Source organism: Spironucleus salmonicida, chromosome 1 (assembly GCF_000497125.1).
Source record: "Spironucleus salmonicida strain ATCC 50377 chromosome 1, whole genome shotgun sequence".
In the NCBI taxonomy this organism is placed as follows: Eukaryota; Fornicata; order Diplomonadida; family Hexamitidae; genus Spironucleus; species Spironucleus salmonicida.
The window spans coordinates 265,417-282,556 of NC_090596.1; the positions used below are offsets into that span (position 1 = coordinate 265,417).

Sequence of the window (17,140 nt, forward strand, 5' to 3'; positions counted from 1 at the left end):
AGTTAATAGAATATATATTATAACTAATAATAGACGAATAACGAATATACAATGCATAATATTATTTTATTATGATATTATTGTAATTTATCTATCGAATCACTAAAATGGCTAAGATGCAATAGTCAGATTATGTATTTTTTGATTGGTTAGCGGCCTTGTAAGCGTTTATAGCATCGTTGTCACCTTATTAATTTGTATAAACTGGTATATATACTGCAATTTCTCTGTCAATCATTGGTGCTGGTACTGGTATTATGATGATTGGAGCTTCTTTAACTTAAGCTACTATTCATCATCCTGAAATTAAGTCTAAAAATTTATTGTCTATATTATTTTGCGAAGCTATTGCACTATATGGAATTATCATGGGAATTATTTTATTTTCCTCAACAGGAGCAGAACAGGCGAATATAATTTTAAACACAGCAAACTATGATGGACCAAGATATTATACAGACTAAATAATATAAAATGACGTTAATAACCTTGCTACAGGATTTTCAATAGGTTTTGGTGGTATCACTGTTGGTTGTTGTAATATTGTTGCTGCTTTAACTGTTGGTATATTAGGATCATCTGTTGTTATAGCACATTCAAATAGTCCTGCTATCTTTGTTAAACTATTTATAGCTGAGGTTTTTGCCGAGGCTATAGCTCTTATTGGCCTCATTGCGGGTATTGTCATGAGTCTTGGAGGCAAATTTAAGTGAAATTAACTTAATATACTGAATATTAATTATTTGGTTTTCTTTATTAATATATTATTATATATAATAGAGATAAATTTTCAAAAAGTTAAAATGTCAGAAACTTTTATCTCAGTTGAAAAGCTTCCTTCCGCCGTTAAAAAGTATCTACCTGTGTTTGCATCTATTTTTCCTCTTTTATTTTTATCAAATTTGATCAATTTACTTTCTATGCCTTTCAATGAATTCTGCTATATTTCTGATACAATTTCATTATTACCAGTGTTCTATTTTGTAATAACTTTAGCATTTATAATCAGCCAGTCTATCTCTTTTATATGCTTATTTTTTGTTCTTAAATGCAACTCGCTTCAAATAATAATTTTTAGTTCACTTTAGCTCGTCTGCCTCTATGCATATTTCCTTGGAATGGATCTTAATGATCTGCGTGAAAATATAGCAATTTGCTTTGATTGATTTCGCTCGATTCACTCTTCTTTCTATCTGGATTTAAGTACTTTTATTTCTGCATTAGCCTCTAATAGTGCTTATTTCAGGGTCTTAATTTAAGAATACAGTTTACTATGACCTAAAAATCCTTAGTTTAGTTTCTCTATTTCCTCTTTCTATCTGTCAATTAACACTGAATTTTCAGCATTTTTCCTAGTTAGATTGTGATTCTCGGATATTAAAAATTCTGGTGAATTAGATGTAAAAAGTGATAGTTATGATTCAAGAGTAGAGACCCGTTACTTCAACTAACTATTTTCATTAATTAAAAACGTATTATCTTAAACCTGGTGAATAAGTGAGGCTTATATATTTTAAATATTTATATTAATGCTTTTTTATGCCTGCAAAAGGTGATTTTATGTTGTAGTAGAACGTTTTTCTTATCCTAGTTACTCTAATTAGTTTCTAGCTAGCTACTACTTTAAGGAGCTATTTTAAGTATGCAGATCAAGTATTCTTGCATTTAATAATTTAGTTTATTAGGTTAAATGAGTATTTAAATGGCGTGAAGTCAGTAAATCATGTTGATCCATTTTTAATTAGTTGATAATGTATTATTAATATATAATAAAGTTGGAAGAAATAATTTAGAATAATTTTAAAGATCTAATAATCTAAGAGTAAATAATATATGATTTTTCAACAATTGAGAATAGTTGGTATATAATTTTGTTTAACAGTTATAAAAGCAATAATGATAGCGTACGAAAGTAAATTAAAATACTGCAAAGCGTTCCGTTTATGCGCCAATAATTTATTTGATAAATATAGAAACTAGTTTGTAATTGTTGTCATAACTATAATTTATATCATAAAATTATAATAATGACTCTATCAAAAATTTCAAAAAATAATAAACACTAATAATACTAAGATTATATTTATTTTTTAATTGAAAATGGGATGCCAAGTAAGTCAAGTGAAGGGTTTTCAAGAGATTAAGCTAAAAAATTATTCAATAGAGTCTGCCAGATCAATGAAATCAAGAAGATCAATAACAGGTCCACCATGTTTTTATCCATTTAAATCTGAGCTAGGAGTATATTCAATTGTAGAAGATGAAGAGGCCTCGTTTATGTCAATAAAAAATCATCACTGAGTATATAAGTCTTTAACTTGAACAACTTTTACTCCTTTAATTTCGCTAGTTTTTTCTAAGTACTGCATAGCATTTTTTTGTTGAAAGTCAATACAACAAACACTAAACATAGTGTATTACTTTTAGAGTTAATATTTTATCCACGATACTGCGAATTCTGTACTTTTATCATTTTAGAATGAAAGAATGCATGCATTATGTTTTGTTTTGATACTTATTATAAACTCTGATTCTAGTCTAACACTCTTTATTATCCCTAATGCGTGATTTATTGTTTTAATTGGTATTTCTGTATTAACCATTTATATAACTTACTTTCCACTTATTAAATCATCCCCTTGAATACTGACAATACCTAGAGTCACCCAACATTAATTATACAGAGCTGAACCTATTTCTTGGCTAAGAATTTCTTCTATTTTATCTTAGAAATGACCAAAAATGTATATAAATTTATCTTCATTAGAATCAAAATCTATCATTTCCGTTGAAATTTATTAAAATTCAAATATTTTTTGTGGTTAATTAATCAGCTTAATTTCTGGAACAAGAATAGAGCTTTTATCAAACTTCAGCCCATGTGAGCGTTCTATATTTTATGCTAAACAAATAGTTCTTACCTTGCCCTTCAAAGTTGAAATTTATGACTTCAAGGATTATAACAGTTGAAGTTCTTATTCCATTTATTTTTTTGATTCTTTCAGTTCCTACGTAATACCTCTATTCTAAATTTCTAATTCATGAACTGATACTTCTTCATTAACTTTTTTAGAGGAAATAGCGTTAGATAAAATTTCCCGTTATTTAATAAGATCTTACGTAGTATGATATAAAGAATTTGAGGCTTCTAATATTTCAGACTAATCCTTCATTGAGTTACTAATCTAAGTAACTAAATATTATTTTTACTATTTAAGAGCAAATTGGTGTTAAATAAGTGATTCCATTATTTTAAAGTTATAAATTTAAAAAGAAAAATTATATTACTATATAATAAAATATTTTCAATCACTAGAATTTTCGCTACTACTACTTATTCCACCTCCAAAAATTTTCTTAGCTTGCTACCTAGCCCAAGAGCTGTTTCTTTAAGGAGACTCTTACTCTGATTCAGAATCTGAAGATAGTTCATACGCTATTTTCTTCATCTACTAAGCAACAGACTTCTAAATAGCATTATCTTCTGTTTAGATAGTTGGTGATTTAATAATCGGAGAATGAACTTCCTGTGCACCTACTTACTCTAAAACCAGATCGCTTGAACTTTACTTTGTTTTCATTGCTTAAATTAGTTACTATGCTAATAATAAATCATCCTACGGCTTAACTGCAGAGGAAATTACATTATTTTATCGCTAGTCAAAATTACCAACAATTGCTTATGCCTCTTCTCTCCCTATAGATACATTAAAACTATCCCCGCTTACCATTTAGCTTAAAATACTACTCATTTCTTACTAAAAATTAGGTATTTCTATTTTAGTATTTATATTGAGCATTGGACCTTAGTGTCTAGGAATTACAGATTAAGCATGGTCTTACTATTTTATTTTCTAATTATTTATATAAAGTGACTCTTTTTAATTGGAAATTAACTGATAATTTCCGTCCAAATACTAGACATTTCGTCCAATTAAGCTCGGCAACGCAGCAACTTTACATTTCATTCGCCCGAAAGGCTTCAAATCAATCCATTTTTCATCAAATGCAGAGGATTATAATTATTCTAAGCTAAGGACTCCGATTAATTTTTTCTACTGAACCATATCATCAATAAGAATATGTACAACTAATGGTGAAATTTATTGTGAATTTTATTCAAAAATTGGTACAGATTGAGTGAACATTGCATGCCCTGCTGCGATTGGTTGATTTTGCAGAACCAGTTTTTCGATATTATTTTACACGAATTGAACACTAATTATAGACACAGAATATTCACCTAAACAGTCAAATTCCAGTCGCTGAATAAAAAGTTAACTAATTTTTGTAGTGTTTAAAATAGTTTTAACATATTAATCATTAGATTTATAGTTTTAGCTGTTTAAATTTAATATTTTCGGTTATTATGATACAGATACTAGACTTTGAACTTATTTTTAGATAAAATATTCATTACGTTCCTAATCATAAAATAATCCATCTTCTATTTCTTATAGACGCTATTTTTATTTTGCGTTTTCTACTAATTCATCTAGCTCATATTGAGTCCCCTTATTCTCAAACTGTTTTTGTAAAGTTCCATTCTGGGCTAAAAGATTGGAGTTAAATTAGACTTTTTGTTTTACTTGTTGAAAATTAACATTTTTTCTTTAAAATTCCATTGAGTCTTATCTTTTTGGGCATGCAAAACCAATTAACTCAGTTGAAAATGGAATTATTTTAAAGGTTTGAAAGTGTTAATTTTGTAATATCCCTGCATCTCCAACTTGTTATTTATTAAGAATAAGATTAAAATTAGAAGATTCAAAAATTGTATTTTACAAAAAATTATCATAGATAAGTTCAGTTTAATGTAGTAGAAAATAATTTTAATTTTTTAATTTTTAACTAAAATTACCTTTCATAAATTAAGAAATTTCTTAAGTTCCTTAAACTTCAAACCCATTGATTTTTCCTTGAAATACTATCTAGATAGATGCGTTTTCTAAGTATGGGATAACAATTGAGATATCTGGTACGAATTAATATATAAACGGTTAGGTTGAATTTATTAAAACTAGATTAATATTTGAGGTTAAATCAAAAAGCTTAAATTATTGAGGAACTCCAGTGATTTAGATATAAAAACGTAATTAGAAATTTGTATCTTTTGGGTTCTATTAAGATATAAAATTAAGTGTCTTGATATATATGATAACTGATTCTGGAATATAAAGTTCTGGTTCAGAGTCAGTATCTGGACATATTGATAGTACTCTTTATGCATTTCTTTAAATCATAGATTTTTAAGTGTTAGTAGTATTTTATTCTGACACTGAATCATTTTTATGTAATTTTTTCTACTTATTCTGGGACACTTTTTAGTGTAAAAGATCATTTTCAAGCTGGTCCAGCTAAATTTTAGCAGTTTATAGTACAAATCCTTATTCAGGAAGAGGGCGTGAGGTATTGTAAGCTACATCTTAATTATCTTAATTTCTAAGATCCATATTCTAGTTCTTCTACTATGAAATATACAGTGCCTATTTAAATTATGCCGAATCATTAGAGGCGGAATGAATTGAAATTTCATTTTTAATCTCTTATTGTGTCTCATTGATCTTAATTTTAAGTTATTTCGATTTATTAATAACAGATTATAATTTGCTAGATGAATCTTTTTAGACCCCAGTTTTTAGTTATTTAGAGGCTTGCGCGTATGACATTTATAAAATTGGAAAATATTTCTATTATACTATATATAATAATAAAATATTAAATATTTTAATTACATATATTAATTACAAAATAATTAATAATTAAAACCTAAATATTAATATTATATAATATAAAATTTTAATATAAAATTTTTATAAAAATGTTCAATGAGAGATACTCTGTTCATATTCATGGTACTGTCAATGCTGTTTATACTACAAAAGCAAACGCTCACATATAATATTAAATAGTTTCCCGGCCACCATGGAAATCAGTATATGGCAATACGGCTGGGAAAACGGCTTTGGGAAAAAGATAGTCTTCATAATAGTTTGGGCATCGTTGTATAATCGCTCACTAATTTTAACTTCAGTTGGTGAAAGAATAGGCCAACCCATTAGGATGGCCTTAAATTGTTTTTGAAGCTTATGAAATGAGTTTTGCAGGTAAAGATAAACTCATTGGATATGGAATTCTTCGGGTACCTCTTTTTAACTCTAGAGAAATCATTAAAGTTCCTATATTTTATCCCACGGTTGCAGGAGATGGGGTTGGTGCTATCACGGGTATATAACCGGAATTAAATGATCCAAAGCTACTTGCATAAAGTACATCTAGAGGGCATATCTCTACCAAAAGCACGGGAGAATGGATTGAGGTTTTATTAGATACTGTAGTTGTCTGATTAAAATCATTATTTTCATTATTATATGTTATTATAATTATTTAAAATAATGTTTATTTTACTTTTATAAAAATAATATGTTAGTACATATATAGGATCATATATGTCTAATACCAACCTAACTAGAGAGATCATAGCAAGTACAAATAATACAATCACAATTTCTTTTATAACCAATAAGTAAATCTCTAATAATTACTTAATGAATATATAAGTTTTTGGTTCACAATATCTTGATTCAAAATATGCTGTTTTATGTGGATATGGATAATATTGGCATGATATTTATAGAACATAGGCAGATCTCAGTTTAAGTCTTTGTAGAGAACCATCTTTGGATCAAACAGAAGCTTATATACTTGCTAGAACTTAAGGTGAAAATTGGCCTACAGTTATATAACGATAGTTTAATGAATCAAAAAATCATAATAAAGATGATTGCGAATTTATGTTTTATGCTAATTTTTACAATTAAACTACTGACAGTTCTAATGTTCCTGTTGATTATAAAGTTATAAATAATATTAGTAATACAATTAATGTAATATAGGGACTTATCATCAGTTAAGATTGTCGAATATCTATGGTGATTAATGCGAAATTATATAGACCAACGTACTAAAAGAAAACTCTATCTTTAGTTTTACTAATACAGCTAATCATATTACCAATAATATGTATTATTAAGGTTTATGTAAAAAACACAGGATATAATAATATAATATTCACTTAGCATTAAAACTATTCTATTTATTTTAATTTTGATATTATTATCCAAGGAATCATTATGATTTGCATGAGTACCGAATTAGTTTTTGTATCATTCACACAACTTTACTTTCTAAAAGTATATTTGTTTGTAAGCATTCTTATTCTTATTGATGTAGTAATTTTGCAATCAGAATTATGTTTTCAATTTTCTAAATTACTTTGCTCATATAGAAATATATAATTTTTGTATTTAAAACATAAATTTTATACATTTATAGTTATTTTAACTACCGTCATTATTTAAATTATTGGAATTAAACTGTTACCAGCTGAATTTATACTGATTACAATTTTACTTTTAATTGTAAAGAATCTACTCAGACTCATAAAAAGTTTCTATTATGAATAATAGAACTTATAATCTCACCAAATATATCTAATTATAAACTTTGTAACATGTGTGTTGTATGACACATCATTCTTTTTAACAATAGACATAATTGTAGGTAAAGATAATATTCAACGAAAATAACCACTTAATTTTTCATTTATTCCCATATGTATTTTATCAGCAGTGTTATTACTATTATCATGTATTGTTTAGTTTACAATAATCTTTAAGAAAACTAAGAATATTAGTGAAATTGCAATCATTAAATCGACTTTACCATATAAATATATTAAAGAACTTATTCCATCAGTTTATAAACTTAATTAACATTATATAGCTGTGCCATATAACTATATAATAGAATCAGTTAATTATGGCTGTTTACAATGTCATAATCCATATCATAACCATTCAGAGTATTTTGGTTAATAAAATTTATTCACTTTTAAAAATATATAACTTCCTACTAATAGTTAGTGTTTCCTTTTAATTAGTGAATAATAACTAAATTCAGCCACATGTGCAATTTGCTTAGATAATTTGGAGTTACATAGTGCAAATAATTTTTATTATGATTTAGAAGGTTATATTTAAGAAGAAACAATATGTATTAAGTCTAAAGATCTTTCTGCAAATGCATTTCATTAGACACAATATTCCGAATTTGAAGATGAAATACCAACTATTCCATATTTTTAGTTACCAAATTTTAACGACTGTGAGAATGAGGTTAATAGTAAAAAGTTTGCAGATGATGTCGATCACTTTACACTGCCAAATTTTGATGATTTTGAGTGCAATGGAGAGATTCAGCTACCAATATTTGCTTTACCGAACTTCAACTTTATTAATTCTTCTGAACTTAGTCATAATTAGTATCCTATTTTAGAAGATAAAATAATTATTACTAATTTACCAAAAGGCAAAAGTAATAATATTATAATCACTAAATGTAAACACATTTTTCATAAGTTTTGCTTATCATAATGGGTATAAGCTGGAAATCCATAATGTCCCATTGACCGATAACTATTATCAGAATGAATTATATTAACATTTTATTATATTATATAGGTAAATAATTTACAACTCCGCAAAAATGCAAGATGTTGCAGGTCTCACACTTACTTACTAAAATTCTCTTGCTCCTGGATCTGACTATGCATATATTCTTACACCAACACATTTATTAGCTGCTTCACCAATACCTATAGGTAAAAATGAATAATTAACTACCGCTATGGCAACTTCACAAGATTTAATTGCAGTTGCATTAACATCACCAAATGAGTTGGTATTTATTGATAGATTGGATCATCGTATTATAACTTAAATACCTACAAAAGGAGAAGTTAGTGTAATGGAGTTTTCTGGAGATTTATTATGTGTAGCATATAGAGATAGTCAAAGCCTAGCCATATATTCTACAGTTAATTATGAATATTTGAATACTCTTTGTAATTTGGTTCCATAAAATACACCATTTGTTCCAAGATTTATGCTTAAAGATCCATCTGGATTAGGATTTATTGTTGAATCTGGTTTACGTGTTTTAAGTATTTAAGTTAATTTAACATAAGAAAAAAATATTGAAAATAAAATCATTAATTCATGTACATTTAAGGCTTATGAAATTGCGGTAGGTGCGCTATGTGGTAATATTTGTACACGTTATCTAATTTTAGGATATCAAGATTCGACAATTTAAATTTTCTGTAAGTATAATCAAGTTTACTAAATGCCTCCTCCATATCCAGCTGACCTTCTAGATAAATCAGATACATTATCATTTGAGGCAATTCCATTCAAAGAAGCACTACACGTACCTGAATCTTTTTATAAATCAATATAAACACTAAACGTACCATAACTCCTACCAAAAGATTGTGTCAGTCCTAAGTTTGGTATTTCAAACATAACTTCTTCTGATTAAACCGTTTTTGTAGCTTCCCGCGGAGGTCTTATAATGAAATTTAAATTTATTTTAGATCTCAAAGAAGAAGCAATAGAAGAGAAATATACAGACTCTGAGGGAGAAAATTCTGAAATCGAAGTAAATTACAACGATATAACTTAATCTTTAAAATTTTAAGCAGCAGCTAATCTAGACTTGGATGCCTTACTATCACCTTGTGTGTCATCTAGCAATCTTTCTTCAGTTTTAGCTCAAGCATCGTCTTCTTTAGAAGAGAATATTACATGGACGGATGCCAGAAGTTGCATTGAAGTTTTAAATTTCTAATTCGCAAAGGATCAAATCTATGCTATTATTTATGATCCTGTATCCAACTCTGCATTTCCTGTCAAATTTGATGATTTTATAAACCAATACACAATTTTGCTTTAAATCATTCAACTTTCTCACTAATTTATATCTGTATATTCACTTATTTATTATCAGTAAATTCCTGCTCTTAAATAACATCTTATGTAGGTACAGAATTTTCTATAATTTAAAAACTAGCAAAACAACAAAATTTCACTTCTATCTTTGGCATCTGGAAGCATAAAAAATGATGATTCAGAGCTTTTTATAACAAATTCTCATGTTCCTTCTGCAGTGTTCACCAACTCCTTAAAAATACTGAAATTTTAAACAAACTAAACAAAATTTGCATATTCTTCCCATAGGTGTGCATTTGCAACAAAAGAAGGTCACATTTATCTATTTTCATATGAATCTTAGGAAACTGAAATTAAAGAAGAACTAACTAATAACAACGGAATTGAAGATATAGAAGTTAAATTAATTCAAAAAGAGCCAGTCTCAGGTTTTAAAGTTGTAGCTAATTGCAAAATAATAGACGCCATTTTGGATATAGATATTAATCCCACAGGAACTTAAATAGTCGCTGCATGCACTGATGCCATTCGTATTTTTTAATAAAATGGTCGCTTTTTGATCTGTTAACATGAAATTCCTATCAAAATGGCCTAAAAAGTTTTATTTGCCAGCACAGGATTTGTAGTTAATGTAGCTCAAAACAATCTTATAATTCAGTTAGACCCATTAACTGGTCTAATTACTAATTAACTTTAAGGTCACAATGATGTTATAAAAGATATGAAGTACTTGACCCCTACATTGATTCGGGATGCATTTTTAGCTACTGTTGATGCAGATGGTGTTTTGTATATTTGGGACCGTAGAGGTAAGCGTGTGATTGAACATGTTACAAGGTCTAAAGTAAGTTCAATAGGATCGTTTTGGTATAATCGTAGTAAGACACCGCATTATTGTTTAATGGCTGCGGATGGTATGATTAAGATTTTTGATATAATTAATGGTAATTTTGTTTATTAAGGTGTTATCTAGATGTTCTCAACAAATAGTTATGCAGTGATAAAAGATGTAATATTTGACTATCAGAAACAAGTTTTTATTGCATCTGATTAGTTTGGATGTGTTCATGTTGTTATGGCACCTGGATAAGAATAATTGAAACAAGGTCGTTCTACTATGCTTGGATCATAATATTAAGTTGGGGAACATCGTTATGCAGTTGCTAAAGCATGCTAATCTGTTCCTGCAATTGATGAAATAATTAAATACCGTGAAATTCCTCACAATTGTAAATTATCGCTTTCGCCTGATAATAAATATTTAGTTATTTCAGGTACAAACTCTCCATCTACGCTAGTATTAATTCGTTTTAATGATGGCTTTTTACCTTGTATTAAGCGTCATATTAAAGATATTGATGTTATTGGCGACAAAAATATTGATGATTATGCCTTTGTTGATAAATGCATTAGAGTGGATTTGGGCTTGTTTTAAGTGCTTCAAAAAGTACTTACATAACTAGAAGATAGAAAAATCGAGATGAAACTAGAGTTCGACCATACCGTTAAGGTTGTGTAATAGCGTCATCAGCGTGGTTTAGAATAATAAAGAACTTAGTCCGAAGAAGAAATTCACTAAGCTCAAAACATGACAGTAGAAGTCGCTAAAACTGCAGAAGAGGAGGCTGAAGAATTTGAGAAGAAGCTTGCTGAAGTTGGGAGAACACATTCAGATGCCCTATAGAAAATAGAGCTTTAATACCGTACAAAAGTAGCGCAAATTAATAATTAAAAATAATCTATTTTAGACACAATTACTAACTTAAACATGTCTCACGATCAGCAAATTTAATCTCTGCATTCAACTCGCGTTCAAACACTACATTAAGAAACATAAAACTACGATAAGAAAGAGTAAAAAAGACGTTCTGAGCTACAGAATTTGTAATAAAAACTTCATGAAATATCTTAAGAATACCAGGAAATGCAAGATTAAGCTGACCAAGATTGCGACACCCAAATTTAAGAATTAATTGGAAGGAGCAAGGCTCAAGTTGACCTGAAGTAAAACCAAATTGAAGCGATTCAGGCAGAAACAGGCATGATTAAGAATAAGTTTGCAAGTATCAAAAAGCAAATTTTGACGTTTTAGAGCAATGTTTTGAGCTGTGAAAACAATATCACAGCGCTGATTTAAGCGATGGATGAACAATAATAAGAGCTGAAAAATGCTGAAAAGGAAGTATAATAGCGCCAAGAAAGTATAATTTAGCGTGAAAAGCACATTTACGAGCTCAAGAGACAGGCAAAAGAACTTGAAAAGCACCGTTTTGTTTTAGATTTTAGAATCAAAGACTTGAGAAAATTAATATAACCCAGAGAGTAGGAAATTCATGATTTGAGTGAGCAAGTCCGAGAAATTGGCAACGAACTCGAGAATTACCATAAGGCAATTGATATGATCGAAAAGCAAATTTAGGAGAGTAGAAGTGAAGAAAGTGGTCTGAAAAGCAAGTTAGCGAATGCCAGGGACGATTTTACTCACACTAGGGGATAATTACAGTTTTTGAGTCATACTTTAAGCCGAATTATCGAAGATCATGGGCAACTAAGTTATGACAAGTTGAAAGATAGGATAGTGGTACTTTTGCAGTTTGGCGGAGAAGAGAAGATCGATGCAGAGCAGGCTAAGGCGGACGGTGAAAAATTCAGACACAAAAAGTTTTTGGTAGAGGCTGCCAGAGAACTTTCGAAATAAATAAATTAGGGTAAGGATGATGTAGTTTAGGAGAATGCCAGAATTATTGAGGAGAATACAGAGCTATTGAAAGAAGCTGCAGTATTAAGGAGAGAAATTTAAAAGATTATCCACGCACCTGTTAGTTAGCAGAATACAGAGAATTCAAAGGTTTTCTAGGCCAGACTAACTGCGTAGGACGCTGAAATCAAGCGTTTGAGGAAGAGAGTTATTGAATTAGAAGAAATGGAATAATGATCAATTTTCTCACTGAACTTAAAGCTGTTTCTTGATTTCTAGAATAACAGGAGCTAGTTTCTACTCTTCGAGCTCTTTTCTATAATGCTGCTTCATGATATCAATACTCTTTCTGGTAACTTTGGTGTAAATTCTGTCGCCAGTATCGAAAATACCATCTTTTCCAGCAATCCAGTTATCAGCAGTGTCAATTCTAACAGATATTTCACTACCGACACCAGCTTCTTACTAGTCTTTATGGTCTTTCTGAATACCTCCAACTTTACCAATATACTTACCACCTTCTCTGTCAGGGATGGCAAGAGGTTAATTTAACACTAGAGTTCCTTAAACAACCCTAAATCCACAAATTACTGGGTTTCTAGTGTGGAAAACTCCCAAACATTGAATAACAGCTGGAAATACTGTTTCGTGTTTAAGTTTTTCCCTCTCGTCCAAATGCCAACTTGCTAGGTTCTCTTAGTACATATCGTAAAGTCTGTAAATAATCTTGTTAGTAAAAATCTTAACTTTAAGCTCTTTAGCTTTTTCAATAACTTCCTTATCAACATTAACATCAAAAGCTAAAATAACAGCATATTCTGGGTGTTTTCTATCGTGTTAAATACAAATCTCCTAAATGGTTTATTTAGTGACCGGGCCAATAGCTGCGGCTGAAATAGGTACAGGTTCACGTGTTTTAACTGTGTTTTCGCTTCGCAAATAACCAATTAATGCTTCTAAAGCTCCTAATGAAGAACTGTGGACATATACACCTAGATCATTTTTGATTGCTGCAACTTCATTTTTCAACTCATCCATAACAGCTTCTAACAAAATCTCCTCTTCTTCGTCATTTTCCACTAGATAAAGGGGTGTTCCAGCTACTGCTAATTCTAAGTCCTTAGCAGCAATTTTACAGCCAATAGCAGCTTATAATGATTCATGTCTATGATAATCGGAAGTTGACGCTTCGCGAATTTCTTTGGCCTCTTTAGGTGTCAAAAGTGCTGAAATAGTTGTGGAAATTGGTCCACACTGACCAGCTAAGACAATTTTATCTCCTCTATGTAGCATTCCATTGACTAAAATACAATCTAAAGTATAGCCGAAACCCTCAGTTTTACGAACCTCTAAAATCGTGCACTAAGTTTCTTCTGTATAGGTTAGACGATCTCTCATAAGCTTTTATGAAAACTGCAAAAGCATTGCCAGAAGATCAGAAAGACCCTCTCCAGTATGTGCAGAAGTAGGAATGATGGGAATCGTTTCTTTAATATCAGTAACTTTCCACCAGAAATCAATTGAGTAATTTAAGTTAGAAAATTACTTTAGTACCTACATATATTTATGGTCAAAGTCTTACATTGTCCCCTTGGACTATGCTTCAATAGATGATTTTGCATCTCTATTTGGTACTGGAGACCAACTATAAAGTCTGTCAATTTTATTGAGAGCAATAACAAAAGGTGTTTTTCGCTCCTTTAAAAGATTTATAGATTCAATTGTCTAAGGCTCAATTCCATGCATAATATCTACTACTAAGACAGTAATATCGGCTAAAGAAGATCCGCGAGAACGCAAGTTAGCAAATGATTCATGCCCTGGTGTATCGACGATAAGAAGACCTGGAACTTCAATTTTTAGTTTATGAGGGAAGTCAACAAGCTTATCTTTCACAAAATCCTTTGATAGGAAGGATGCACCAATCTATTATGTAATTCCACCTTCCTCACGAGCTTGAACAGTAGAAGATCTGATTTTATCAAGGAGAGATGTTTTCCCAGTATCCACATGCCCTAGAACGCAAATAATAGGGCTTCTTAGATCGTTTTCGTTAAGTTTGTGCTCTATGTCTATATCTTTTTGATTTTACTTTTATTTTTGAGCTTGTTTTGTCGTTGTTGATGTTAATAGATTATCTGAATCCTCTCCAAACACGTCATCATCTTCAACACCAACTTCCCAATCTTCCAACTATTCTTTTTCCTCCTATATTTACATTTGTAAAAACTATTCTTCTTTTTGCTTTTTCTGCTCTTACCGTTTTATCTAAATAGCATTTCTCTCCTCATCAGTGAGTTGATTACCTTGAGAAAGTAAAAATTATAATTCCTCGGCCTACTATTTTCGCTATTCATCTGTAATTTATGATCCTAACATAGCTAATCCAAATTTAGCGCCCATTGAAGCATATTTATCCTTCTTCTTTTTACCTTTGCCCTGTTCCTGCATTTTTTATTCTTATTCCTATTATTCCAATTCTAAAAGCATTTTCAATTCTTCTTCTTCTTACTTTTTCCTTAATGTTTCTTCTTTGGCTACCTTAGCAGCTTCGGCTTTTTTAAGAAGTTCAGCCTTTGAAATTGTAGCTTTTTTGGGAGCTACAACTGGACGTGTAGACTTTTTTTCCTCGATCACTTTCTTTTCCTTTGGTTTTTCTTCTTGTTTCATCTCCTTAATGATATCTGATTTTTTAATGGGCTTCTAACTATTCTTAGGAGGCATCAAGAAATGGAAAAGGAAAGGTGACTTATTATTATATAATATCTATAATTTAAAATGAGATATCTTTTATTTCATTTTGCATATTATATAAGTGTGATTTAAAAACAGAATAAAATGTCTAGAAATAAGGAATAATGGAAAATCTCATTTGATAATGTATTAATGGCATAATTAAGATCATTCTTTAATTCTGATACAAATTTAACAAAGTCTGACCTAATTTCTCAGTATTAAAGTACAAAGGGTGTAGATAAATCTGTAATCTGGGATGTAGTTAGCAGGTAGCTTAATATATCATCACATAAAGCATATAAATACTTTACCAATACATGGTCTAGAGTCAATGTTGATAAATGGCCTAAATAATTGAAATAAGAATTAAAAGATAAATTGATTATAAAGATAGACTAGGTATTCGATCCTAATTAAGAAATTGTATATTAAAGAAAATTAATTATTAAACTGTTTACAGAATAATATTAAATTAAAGAATTATATCCTCAATATCATTTTGATTCACTCTACTTTTATTTATACAATATTATTACAGCACATTGCTGTAAAAAAGCAAATATAGGCTGTGATACAATAAGGTAAAGTTAATAAGATTATGATATTATAGATAATAGTCCATAAGTAATACCAATCAACGATTATCTTTAATAAAAATTAGTAAAAATTCCATCGAATATACCATTTTTGCCAGCTAAAAATCAGGAAATCTAATAACCATAACTAAACACTACTATTATTAATTAACTAGAAATTAATTTAATATAAGAAGTATAGAAGTCATTTGCTAATGTTAATAATTTTAAACCATTTGTTTGTTTATAAGAAAGTGGATATAATAGTCCAAATATAAATCGATTAAATTCTTTCGGTTTAGGATTCATGTCATTAGAACATCACTCCTCATTTAATTAGTAGCAGCAAAATTTTTTCGAAACTAATACATAGAGTAAAATTCAAGACTCATTAAAAAATATGACTTAAGATTAATTGTAACAATCATTTAAACTATATAAGTAATTTAGTAGTTTAAATCCTCTGGAATTATCATAAAATTTTATGTAATCAGATCATTTTAAATTTTTTAATTCTGAATTACCAGTACATGCTTAGTAAAATTCTAAAATCAAAAACGATGAAATTTAATTAGTATAAGAAGCAATGGTTTCTCTCAAATCACTTGAAAACGTTTTATCTTAATCATAATAGAGTGGTGATACATGGTTTAATTATAGTCTAGGGTAATTAAATAATATTCCTTCATAAGAGTGTGTAAGTAAAAATCTAAACTAAGTAAAAACATTATTGTAATCTTCAACAAGGAGTGAAGAAATAATGCCATCAATTCATAATAAAGATATTGACGCTAATATTTATAATTAAGATTTTGATGACTTTTGAAGAAGTAAATCACTGATCGAATAATTTTGAATGATCTGCCCCACATGAACATTTATACTTTTGGCTAAACTAGACATATTTTTTAATCTGAACTTCATCTAATTTTTTGATAAATCCTAAAGCTTATCTGTCATCTTTCTCATTCATGTAAACTCTTAAAGCATTTATGATTGAAATAACAGATGTTCCTGGAGTCCATTTTTCTTAATGATACGAAGTAATTCCTTAAATGCAAACTGGTTAATGCAATAAGTAAGAACCAGAATCATTCAAAAATTGAATACTTGGTGCCTTTTCTGGATATTCTGTAAAATCAATTTCGCAATGATATATGCCTTCTTCAAATAATGTAGCAGGAGACCCTTAGAACGAGATGTGAAATATATTAATATTTTCTTTATTTAGTATAAAAGGCTATGTATAGATACAATTAAGTAGCTCCTTATATTATAACATCAGCAATCTATTTTTATTCATTTCAATATCAAAAATATGCAATATTATATTGTTATAC

At 29.2% G+C, this 17,140-nt stretch overlaps 11 protein-coding genes across 11 annotated transcripts; 6 read left to right on the forward strand and 5 right to left on the reverse strand. All coding sequences in view use genetic code 6, as the record gives it.

The window, feature by feature from the left end:
- Window positions 1-107: 107 nt before the first annotated feature.
- SS50377_20117 (Vacuolar ATP synthase 16 kDa proteolipid subunit) lies at window positions 108-713 on the forward strand (the record flags this gene model as incomplete). Its single annotated transcript, XM_067904062.1, has 1 exon — window positions 108-713. The coding sequence occupies one exon, from the start codon at window positions 108-110 to the stop codon at window positions 711-713; it is 606 nt and encodes a 201-aa protein (XP_067767544.1).
- A 90-nt stretch (window positions 714-803) lies between these two features.
- SS50377_20118 (Transmembrane domain-containing protein) lies at window positions 804-1,166 on the forward strand (the record flags this gene model as incomplete). Its single annotated transcript, XM_067904063.1, has 1 exon — window positions 804-1,166. One exon carries the CDS (start codon window positions 804-806, stop codon window positions 1,164-1,166), a length of 363 nt encoding a protein of 120 aa, XP_067767545.1.
- Window positions 1,167-1,177: 11 nt separating this feature from the next.
- SS50377_20119 (uncharacterized protein) lies at window positions 1,178-1,735 on the reverse strand (the record flags this gene model as incomplete). The annotated part of the gene is made up of 1 exon (XM_067904064.1): window positions 1,178-1,735. The coding sequence occupies one exon, from the start codon at window positions 1,733-1,735 to the stop codon at window positions 1,178-1,180; it is 558 nt and encodes a 185-aa protein (XP_067767546.1).
- Window positions 1,736-2,294: 559 nt separating this feature from the next.
- SS50377_20120 (uncharacterized protein) lies at window positions 2,295-3,248 on the reverse strand (the record flags this gene model as incomplete). Its single annotated transcript, XM_067904065.1, has 1 exon — window positions 2,295-3,248. The coding sequence occupies one exon, from the start codon at window positions 3,246-3,248 to the stop codon at window positions 2,295-2,297; it is 954 nt and encodes a 317-aa protein (XP_067767547.1).
- A 57-nt stretch (window positions 3,249-3,305) lies between these two features.
- SS50377_20121 (uncharacterized protein) lies at window positions 3,306-5,669 on the reverse strand (the record flags this gene model as incomplete). The annotated part of the gene is made up of 1 exon (XM_067904066.1): window positions 3,306-5,669. One exon carries the CDS (start codon window positions 5,667-5,669, stop codon window positions 3,306-3,308), a length of 2,364 nt encoding a protein of 787 aa, XP_067767548.1.
- A 152-nt stretch (window positions 5,670-5,821) lies between these two features.
- Window positions 5,822-6,346, forward strand: SS50377_20122 (B9 domain-containing protein; the record flags this gene model as incomplete). Its single annotated transcript, XM_067904067.1, has 1 exon — window positions 5,822-6,346. The coding sequence occupies one exon, from the start codon at window positions 5,822-5,824 to the stop codon at window positions 6,344-6,346; it is 525 nt and encodes a 174-aa protein (XP_067767549.1).
- Window positions 6,347-6,395: 49 nt separating this feature from the next.
- On the forward strand, window positions 6,396-8,492 carry SS50377_20123 (RING finger and transmembrane domain-containing protein; the record flags this gene model as incomplete). Its single annotated transcript, XM_067904068.1, has 1 exon — window positions 6,396-8,492. One exon carries the CDS (start codon window positions 6,396-6,398, stop codon window positions 8,490-8,492), a length of 2,097 nt encoding a protein of 698 aa, XP_067767550.1.
- A 55-nt stretch (window positions 8,493-8,547) lies between these two features.
- Window positions 8,548-12,726, forward strand: SS50377_20124 (uncharacterized protein; the record flags this gene model as incomplete). Its single annotated transcript, XM_067904069.1, has 1 exon — window positions 8,548-12,726. The coding sequence occupies one exon, from the start codon at window positions 8,548-8,550 to the stop codon at window positions 12,724-12,726; it is 4,179 nt and encodes a 1,392-aa protein (XP_067767551.1).
- A 9-nt stretch (window positions 12,727-12,735) lies between these two features.
- SS50377_20125 (putative Translation initiation factor IF-2) lies at window positions 12,736-15,288 on the reverse strand (the record flags this gene model as incomplete). Its single annotated transcript, XM_067904070.1, has 1 exon — window positions 12,736-15,288. One exon carries the CDS (start codon window positions 15,286-15,288, stop codon window positions 12,736-12,738), a length of 2,553 nt encoding a protein of 850 aa, XP_067767552.1.
- Window positions 15,289-15,327: 39 nt separating this feature from the next.
- SS50377_20126 (uncharacterized protein) lies at window positions 15,328-16,626 on the forward strand (the record flags this gene model as incomplete). Its single annotated transcript, XM_067904071.1, has 1 exon — window positions 15,328-16,626. The coding sequence occupies one exon, from the start codon at window positions 15,328-15,330 to the stop codon at window positions 16,624-16,626; it is 1,299 nt and encodes a 432-aa protein (XP_067767553.1).
- Window positions 16,627-16,635: 9 nt separating this feature from the next.
- Window positions 16,636-17,103, reverse strand: SS50377_20127 (Ubiquitin-conjugating enzyme E2; the record flags this gene model as incomplete). Its single annotated transcript, XM_067904072.1, has 1 exon — window positions 16,636-17,103. The coding sequence occupies one exon, from the start codon at window positions 17,101-17,103 to the stop codon at window positions 16,636-16,638; it is 468 nt and encodes a 155-aa protein (XP_067767554.1).
- Between the last annotated feature and the right edge of the window lie 37 nt (window positions 17,104-17,140).